The 9480-nt window shown below is 54.7% G+C and overlaps 1 protein-coding gene across 1 annotated transcript; it reads right to left on the reverse strand.

The window, feature by feature from the left end:
* Nucleotides 1-1255: 1255 nt before the first annotated feature.
* Nucleotides 1256-6035, reverse strand: LOC116568231 (antizyme inhibitor 2-like). Its single transcript, XM_032303749.1, is given in 6 exon segments — nucleotides 1256-1277; nucleotides 1989-2206; nucleotides 3043-3139; nucleotides 5170-5321; nucleotides 5896-5942; nucleotides 5945-6035. Coding segments are annotated over 6 exon segments (627 nt in total).
* Between the last annotated feature and the right edge of the window lie 3445 nt (nucleotides 6036-9480).

A 9480-nucleotide genomic window follows, 5' to 3' on the forward strand; every position in this document is an offset into this window, starting at 1 on the left:
CCCACTTAACTTTGTGCTTCCAGATGCTTTGGGGGATGGGGCGGTTGGGGTGGATGTTTCTATCCCCAGTTTTCAGGCACTGGGAGGAGATGAGTTGGGAACAGGCCGAAGGCTGTCTAAGCCTCTGGCTTCCTGGGGTGGTCCCAGAGCCCATCGCTTCTCACATGTATCTGGGGGACAATTCCCCGGAGTCCAGGGGTGCTGCGAGATTCATCTGGTACTGGCCAAGCTGAGGAAGCAGCCGCAAGAGGGGTGGGGCTGACTCTGGCGGACGGGGAGGACCCTCGCAGAGGCCGGGGACCAGCGAACCGTCTCCTTGGGAGAAGCTTAACAAGGACATAGGAGGCGGGGGGCTTTGGTCTCTAGGCCCTCACTTGCCGGAGGAATGTGGGTACCACGTGTCCCCACCCTCGCCTCTGCCAACCTCCTTCCCTGTAGGACTCCTTTTCCTTTTGAGCTCAGAGCTCCCCAAATACTGTTTTTTGTTTGTTTGTTTGTTTTGTTTTTTTAAAGATTTTATTTATTTGACAGAGATCAGAAGTAGGCAGAGAGAGAGGAGTAAGCACGCCCCCTGCTGAACAGAGAGCCTGATGCGGGGCTCAATCCCAGGACCCTGGGAGCATGACCTGAGCCCAAGGCAGAGGCTTTAACCCACTGAGCCACCCAGGCGCCCCCCAAATACTGTTTTTAAAGCTCGAGCGTGCCTAGAGGACACGCAGTGCCGTCCGCCCTGCCTTGGAGCTGGTTGTTTTCACACTTCGTCCTTCCAACCTCCCAGCCTGGGGGCTTCTAGCCATGGCCAGGTCTGCGCCCTACAGTGCTGGCCCATTAGCTGTGTGGTCAGAGGCTATGCCTGCTTCCTGAGGACCCCCAGACTCTGGGGCGGTGTGAGTGGGCCAGCCTGGGACCAGCGGCAGCCAGAGGCAGGGCCCTGGACACGAACTGACCTTGCGTGAGGGTTTGCATTATTGGACTTACTCCTCTCAACAACCCTGTGAGGGGGGGTACTATGATCCGAGGGGAAACTGAGGCACTGACACCCCTGCTGGTATGTGCTGGAGCCTGGACTCACTCCAGGCCTGTCTGACCCAGTGCTCTCACCATGAGCACGGGGGCCGTAGCTCACGCAGACCTTCCTGCATTGGCACAGAGGTCACTAACTGTGCCAACCAGGTCCTGGTTGGCACAGGTCGCCTCACGTCCAGGACATGGCCTTCGGGGGGGGGTGGCTACTTGCTGTCAGGGCACAGGGTTGTCAGCCCTCCCCAACCAGGGGCCTGGGGGGTAAGGAGCAGGGAGCATGGAGGCGGCTGCTCAAGTTGCTAACCTCGACGTCAGTCAGGCCCATCTGAGGAGAAAACCAGTTCTGAACCCTGAAAGTTGCCTCATCACACTCAGAAGCACCTGAACCCTTGCGGTCCCCCACCCCCACCCCGCCACGTTTCCCCACATGGCTTACCAAGGTGTCTGGAGCACTTCCGTGTCCACCTGCCAAGCTAAGGTGCTGTCCCCAGCAGACTCCCGTGGGAGGGATGTGCCAGTGAAGGAAGGTTCTAGAGCCCCCTCCCCACCCGGAGTCTGAGCCCTAGCTTGGACAGAGAGGCAACTCTGGGGCCGAGCCTTTGAGGAATGCTGAAGCTGGTAGGGAAGGGATGGACATCTGAGAAGGAAACTGGGCAGCAGTCACGAACAGAGCCGAGTGGGGGGCCTGGCCGAGGAACGGAGGGTCAGCTGGGGCCAAGGGGCCGCCTGGTTCTGCCCCCAAGGGCGTGCACAGCTCAGAGCTGCAGAGCTACCCAGGGGGGCTACTGTGCTCTAATCCCGGGGGAGCAGCTACAGTGGGCACTTTGGGCTTTGCTGGGGGCCTTTGGGGGAGGAGGGTATTTCTTGGGTCTGGGACCACAGAACTTAGCCATATTCTCCTGGCCAAACACAGATCCTGACGTGATCCCCTCAGTGCCCCGCCCCTGTTCTCTCCATCCGGACACCTGAGCAAGGCTTCCAGGGCACAGCAGACGGCGGCGGGCAGGAGGCTGTTGAAAGTGGAGCTCATGGTGGAGGCGGAAGCGCCCGTGGAGGGGAAGACGAGCCCGTCACCCACATCCAGCTCAGCCATCCGCAGCTCCCCTGGGAAGAGTTCATCAAAGGCATCACACGTGACCCCGTAGAGGGTACAGGGGAAGAGGGGCGGCTCTGAGCAGAACTCCTGCGGGAGCAAAGAGCAGGGATTCGGAGAAGGGAGAGCCACTTCCCAGCTGGCCAGGCATGCCTGCAAGACCCCAGCGGGCTCCCTCCTGCAGGGACACTTATCAGCCACCCCACCGCAACCAATGAGGGAGGGGTCCCTATGTGCCAGGCACCGTTCTCAACCCTGCCCTCATGGGGTTAGTAGTCTAGTGACACAGCCCCGCCCTGTCCATTCAGAGGAGCAGGCACAGATGGGATCTCATCTTTCTCCTACACAACGGGAAGATTTTATTCACCCATAACTCAACATACTGACCTCACACTAGGTGGCCCATTGGAATCACCTGGGCAGTTTCCACAAAGGACAGATGCCAGGCTTTCAACTCCCCGTGGGATTCTGATTTCAGCTGTCTGGGGGACTGCCTGGGCATTAGTGTCTCTTAAAGCTCCCCAGGTGAGCTAATGTGCAGCCACGTTTGAGAATCTCTCCTCCCTAAGTCTCCTGCACCGCCAGCAGTCAAGGATTCTGGAAACAAAACACACGCATGCAGAGATGCACATGGAAACACACACAGAGTCAAACAGATGCGCACACACACCTACAGACCCACGAGTCTGCACACACACACCCCACCCACACAGTTGTATATCGGCAGCACACCCCCCCCCCGAAGTGCAGGTGCAGGTGCACACAGACACCTGTATGCATGTCCCTGGACACACACGTGCCATGGCACCCTTCTGAGCTCCTTCCCCTCCCCATCTGGCCATGACGATCCCTGCCTCTCAGGACTGGGGGCTGCACACAATGGCCTCAGAGACCAGGAGTACCTGAGCCACACAGGGCCCCCTTACCTTCACCACAATGGGCATCCTGGGGACAGCCTCCCTGAAGAAGATGTGGAAGATGCTGTAGTGACCATCATTGAGGTAGTACACCAGCTTCTGGTGGCTTCCTGGGAGCAGAGAAAGGGCAGCCCTGAGGGGCACATGGCCAGTGTCAGCACTGATGATCCACACCCCAGCACAGACCCCTCAGGAGCGGCTCCAATCCAGAGCCCGGTGCAGGAGAACTCCTGCTCTCTGCTCCAGGAGTCTTCTTGACCCCGTGCCAGGTTGGGGTCTGTCTTCTGGGTTCCCGCTCTCCCCTCTGCCCAGCTGCCTTACCTGCCTCGCCTCCTCCCGCCCTTGAAAACCACACTGGAGCCTCCCACTCTGGTTTTTTGCTCCCCCCTTTCTTCTGCCCCTGCCTCCACCCTGTGCTTTCCCCCTCCCCCATCCCTGCGCAGCACCCCAGGTCCCCTGTTTCTAGAGAACTGTAAGTAAAAACTTTTCCCTTCAGGATGGTGCCCGTGTCCTACGACCAGGCCAGATTCTTCACAGTCACTTAGTCCGCAGAATATTGCTTTCTTCTTCTGCTTCTCCTCCTCCTCCTCCCCCTCCCCCTCCTCCTCCTCTTCTTCTTCTTAAAGATTTTATTTATTTATTTAACAGAGAGAGAGAGAACAAGTAGGCAGAGCAGCAGACAGAGGGAGAGGGAGAAGCAGGCTCTTTGCTGAGCAGGGATGACCCATGTGGGTCTCGATCGCAGAACCCTGGGATCATGACCCGAGCTGCAGGCAGCTGCTTAACCAACTGAGCCAGCCAGGCACCCCCAGAATATTGCTTTCTTGAATCTAAACTCAGGATTACACACAGGCATTCCAGGGACCACTTAGATGCTCAGATCTTTCTGAATATTGTTTTTTCCCTCCTCTGGGTCTTCTCCCCACCATCTTCTCCCTGGTGTCAGTCACCGCATCTCCTCCTCTCTCTCCCAGCTGCCATTATTGATCCTGACTCCAGCAACCCCAGACCCAGGTGTCCTAAGCCACTTCACCACGACATCCTGGAGGCTGAGAGTTCAGCAAGGGCACCAACGTTTCAGCCACACAGATGGGGGAGCCCACTGCACCCCAACTAGCCGTGCCATGTGGACAAATATATCCTCTCCCTGAGCCTCAGTATTTCCACCTGTAACATGGGAATGACCAAAACTATCCCCCAGGATTGTCGAGCTGAAATGAGACAAAATAGGTATTTCACACAGAATAGATAATTATTAGCAGCTCTTATTATTGTGGAAATAAAAATAATAAGCCCCAAATACTTATAACTTGGACTTCTCTTAACCGAAGCCTAAAAATCCTGTGCTGCGTATCAAAATATTCTTTAACTAACACACTTTGTGGGGAAATGAAACCAGTCGACACAAGCGCCTTTGGGATTAAAAGCTGTGGGCCAGCGTCTGCCACAAGGATAAGGGAGGAGATTAATAGGATTTATAAATATTTATGTGTCAGTTATCTCGAACCCACAGAATAGAGTGGGGCAATCTATCCGCATTCTCCATTTCGTCATGAAATTGAGTTTCTGCGTAGTTCACGTGAGAACAGCTACCCCACCCCACTCCTGCTGCAAAATAACAATTAATTAATTCTCCCATCATGGCGAACCTCAATTGTCAAAGGTTTCCTATTATCCTCCATGTCAGCCTTAACCTTCAGGCCACAACAACAATATTGCCTTCCTATATTTGTTGTAAGAATTTGTTGTAAGAATTTGCACTCAGTGGACTCCGTGAATTTTTCCTTTTAAGAATCTGCACCTGTCAGAAAGCACTTGCTGGAAGAATTTCAAATGCTTATTGGCAGCACAGTAGTGTCTGTGGCCTCATGAGCTGTATTCTGTGACTTTTCCTCCACAAATGCGATTTAAATACATGGGCTGCTCAGGAAGGGTAAAGACTTTGTCTTGGTTCTCTCCCTCCCAGTTTACTTGAGAATGACACAACAGTGATGCTAACAGGTTCATTCTTATACCCGATTCACAGTTTGTCTCTCGCTAATTGCTAATTAGGTACCGGGGGTGGAGCCCAGACTCTGTCCATCCTCTTCCCCGGGATGTCTGCACAGTGCCCTCCCCACCCCAGGGCTGGCCCACCCACCCGACTCCAGCACAGCCTTCTTGGCAATGATGTTCACGGCAGCCATGCAGACAGACTCCACGTCGAAGTGTCCCAGCTCTGCAGCGATCTCGACACCACTCCCCACGGGGAAGTCCTGGTCCATGACAGCACTGATCACACTTGCCATCTGCAGGGACAGACCCAGACCCTGATATGACCAGCCCCTATGAGGGGGGCTTTACCTGCACCATCGCCCTTCCTTCTCAGAATAGCACTGTGGGGAGGTGTTATCATCCCCACTTTACTAGGGAGGAAACAGAAAATTGTGGCCCAGAGAGGGGCAGTCACTTGCCCAAGGACACACAGCAAGTGTACAGGTTGTCACACCTGAATTTGGTGTGAATTCGGAGGTGTCTGAATTCGGAATCACTGAAATCAACACATGTTCGGCAAAGATGGGATGTTCCCTGGATCGGGGGCATAGTGAACTTCTACGTGACTAGAACTTAACCAGGGACAGCAAGTAACATGTCTAAAGACAGACAGGGGGCCAGAGGCTCACAGTGCTCACATGTGCATGCGGGCCATGTGCACAGCGTCAGACAAAGACCTCTCAACAAAGGCAGGTCCCCCCTACAGCTGGGATGCACAGGGATGCACGTGATTCATGCACGTTACAACAGCTCCCCCTACCGGCAAGCAAAGGAGCACAATGCCCCGACCGACCCCAGCCCAGGCTCCATCTCCTCTTCCTCTCTGACCTCCTCAAACTTAGGCTTGCAGCCTTCCTCTTGGGGGAAGCCCCTTAGATGTCCAGGAGGATCATATCATGCCTGAAGGCCCCTTCCATCTCGAATAGGCGCCGGCAGTAAGCCAGGGCCTGGGTGAAGGTGCCCGCCATCTGGCCCTTCAGAAACCACGTGGGGGCTGGACGCAGGTCACGTGACCTGTGGAGAAACGCACGCGGGTACGTAAGGGTCAGTAAGACCGGGGGCATTATAAAACGCCAACATGGGTAAAATGTGGAGACCAGCACAGATACACACAGAGGGACACGTGACTGCGGCGCCCGCACAGAGACGCACCCCTGGATATACGCGTGGGTGTCCCCGGAGACGCATACATCGCCTGTGACTGGCTTCCAGTTGGGGGGCTCATGGTCGTGAGGCCGTCACTTCTCTCCGCTGCTGCCTCCCAGTGCCCCCCCCTTGCAGGGTTCCCCTTTCCCTCCTTAGAGGGCTTGTGATCAGAACCCCAAATCCCAGGGTCCCCCCCCCACCCCACTCCCGCAGACAAGAGGGCTGAGGAACCAATAGGGGACATGCCAAAATACTGAGCCATCAAGATAAATAGCATTTAATGCGATATTTTTAAGAAGGAAAATTGATGCAAAAACATCTCCAACGAGTACAATTTTTAATTTTAAATAAAGGCAAAATTGGTAACAGTGAGTGCACCCCAAGGCAAAAGGGAAAGTCCGGAATTCCAATCCTGTCTTTATTTAAAATTTTGATATTTTCCTCATCATGGATTTTTTTGCATTAATTTTGATTTTTAAAAATATGACGATGTTATCTATCTAGAGTTCTAAGGTTTTTTTGCATCACCTTACATTTTTCACCCAAGGCGGGTGCCTTGCTTGCCCTGCCCTAGTCCCAGATAACACCCAGCTTCTTTACTGGGGACAGATGAAGCATCTTGAGCCCCAGAGAGGCCACGGCTGACCAGAGGGCAAAGACTAGAGATTGGCCGTGAACCCCAGGACCCCTGCTTCCCGGGCAGGGAAAACCAGCCCTCTCACCTGGCTCCGGTCACAGCTGACCCCAGGGCCCTGGCCAACTTGAGCAGATGTTCCCATACCTCCAGAGTGTCCCTGAACTAGGCGCTCGGGGGGAACATGCTCTTGCTGTCCTGGGTCCACAGCTGGAGGACCAGCCTGGGAGAGGGTGGGAAAGATGCCAGGGGTTCTCAGACACGTGAGCCCCGAGATCTGGATGCTTCACCTGACCCCCACCCTCACCCTACCCCCAATCTCTCTCTACCTTCCCACTGGCCCCTGCCTAGTTCTGGACTGAGTCCCAAGGAACGAAAACACTCACCCCTTAGAGACTTCTGCCCAGACAACAAAAAGCAGAAAGTGATGCATTTATAAATATAATTATCATTATATAATTTTATGTATAATATACATAATTATCATAATAAAATTATAAAAAGTGTAGGGCACCATGTTATAGGATCAGAGATGTTAAACAACGTTCCCAAGAGCACACAGCATGTGCCTGTGAATCTGAAACGCAAGCACTGATCGTGCTGGTCTCTCAGACTCCAATGCAAATGCTTTTTCTGTGAGGTCGCCTGACCCTAGATCTCCTAATGCCAGGTTTTGCCCAGTGTCTATGCAGATACAAGCAATGTTTCTTCGGCACGCAGGTGCATCAGGGAGGCAGTGGGCCCACTGACCCAAATGCTTGTATTTTGCTGCTTGAGCCCTCCTGGGTCACCCCATAGGACTACCTTCTTCTGGTTGCAGAGGCCCAGCTCCATAGGCCGGGGCCCTAGGCTTGCTGTGTTCGCGCCCCCCCCCCCCACCATTTTCCACCTGCTAGCACTGCCCTGCTGGTTTCCCCTGGCCTTGGGGTGGTGCCGGGCCACCTTGATCAGCTCCTCCTCGCAGTTGAAAATCAGGAGCCGCACCCCATGGCAGGCAGCGTACGGGATGTGGGAGGCAGGGATGGTGTAGATGATGTGCGAGGGGGCCATGCCCAGGCCCAGTTCCTGCTCCAGCTCGAACCTGGCCTGGGGTATGGTGTCAGAGGTTGCCTTGCTATCCACCCCTGCCCTCTGGGGCCGGAAAGCCGGGGCAGGAGCCCAAGAGGCTGCCCTTGACTGACTCCCTCCCCTGTACCTAGCACTGCAGTGGGCACATCTGTGCGACTTAGGCTTGTAGACAGCTCTTGGGAAAGCAGAGTTGGCTCGGTTTTAAAGAAGAAGAGCATTCGGTGTGCGTGAAATGTCTGGACAGGAACGGGGCCTGTGCCTCAAAGCCTGTGTCCCCGCACTCACTGGCTCCCGTTGCCTGCCCCACACACATGACCCAGTGGCAGGTCAACACCCCCACCCCTGCCCTAGATCATTCATTTCTTCCTTCAAAATCAAGTGAGCATTTCCTGTGTCGGCCACTGTCCTAGGAGCTGCAGGCCCATCCTGAGATCCCCGGCAGCTCGAAGAGAAAATCTCTTGTGTCCTTTGAATTCAGCAAGAATTTGGGGGTACAGTTAGCTTGGGAGAGACATTGATTAGGGTCTCACCGGGGGGGGGGGAAACAACAGGGCAAACTGATGAAAGCAGATCCTAGCAGGAAGTTGTCTCCAAAGGAAGAAGTGGTGCTCCCCCAAACCAGGGTCTCTGTGTGGAAGTTGGAACCTCAGACACAGGGCTCCTACCTAGGAAGATTCCTGGGACAGAGGGGAGAGGGAAACATACCCTGACTCCTCCCAGGGCCTCCCAGTCTCCTGCCAGCCCCCCAGTGGCTGGCCTCTGCTGGAAGCCAGCCCCCTGGGAACAAAACAGAGAAGGGGAGGGACAGAGAAAGGATCAGGAGGCCAGGAGGCCTAGGGTAAGCACAGGGGCATCAGAGTCTTCTTAGAGGTAAAGACTTTTTTTTTTTTTAGATTTTATTTTTACTTATTTGACAGACAGATCACAAATAGGCAGAGAAGCAGGCAGAGAGAGAGGAGGAAGCAGGCTCCCTGGTGAGCAGAAAGCCCAATGTGGGGCTCGATCCCAGGACCCTGGGATCATGACCTGAGCCGAAGGCAGAGGCTTTAACCCACTGAGCCACCCAGGCACCCCAGAGGTAAAGACTTTTGACTGGACCCTTGAGGAGCCAACCAGGCCAAGCACCAGGGAAGAACATTCCAGACACAGGTGGCAGCTGGTGCAAAAACTCAGAGGCGGGGAAGGAGCCTGGCCCCCGGAGGTATAGAAAGGAACGTCGCTGACTGACGAAGGGAGACGGGCATTTCCCAGGCTTCACAAAACTGATCCATGTCGAGTATTATTAGCCTGGTATTACAGGCATGAAGCTAGAGGGGCAGAGTGTGGCGTCCAGAGCCCAAAGAGCCCCTCTAAGAAGACGATCATCCCATCTAGACCTGATCTAGACCCAGCTAGACACTTGAAGAGGGAAAGACATTTCATTGCAATCCTTTGCCAGCCTCCCTTTTCCTACCTCGCACACAGCCCTGAGGTTCCTTCCTTGTCTTTCTCATCTCTCCAGCTGCAGACACCACCCAGGTTATCCCTGAGCCTCTCTCCAAAGCTGCAGCGACTTGCTCTCCCGG

Source organism: Mustela erminea, chromosome 10, assembly GCF_009829155.1.
Source record: "Mustela erminea isolate mMusErm1 chromosome 10, mMusErm1.Pri, whole genome shotgun sequence".
Classification (NCBI taxonomy): domain Eukaryota; kingdom Metazoa; phylum Chordata; class Mammalia; order Carnivora; family Mustelidae; genus Mustela; species Mustela erminea.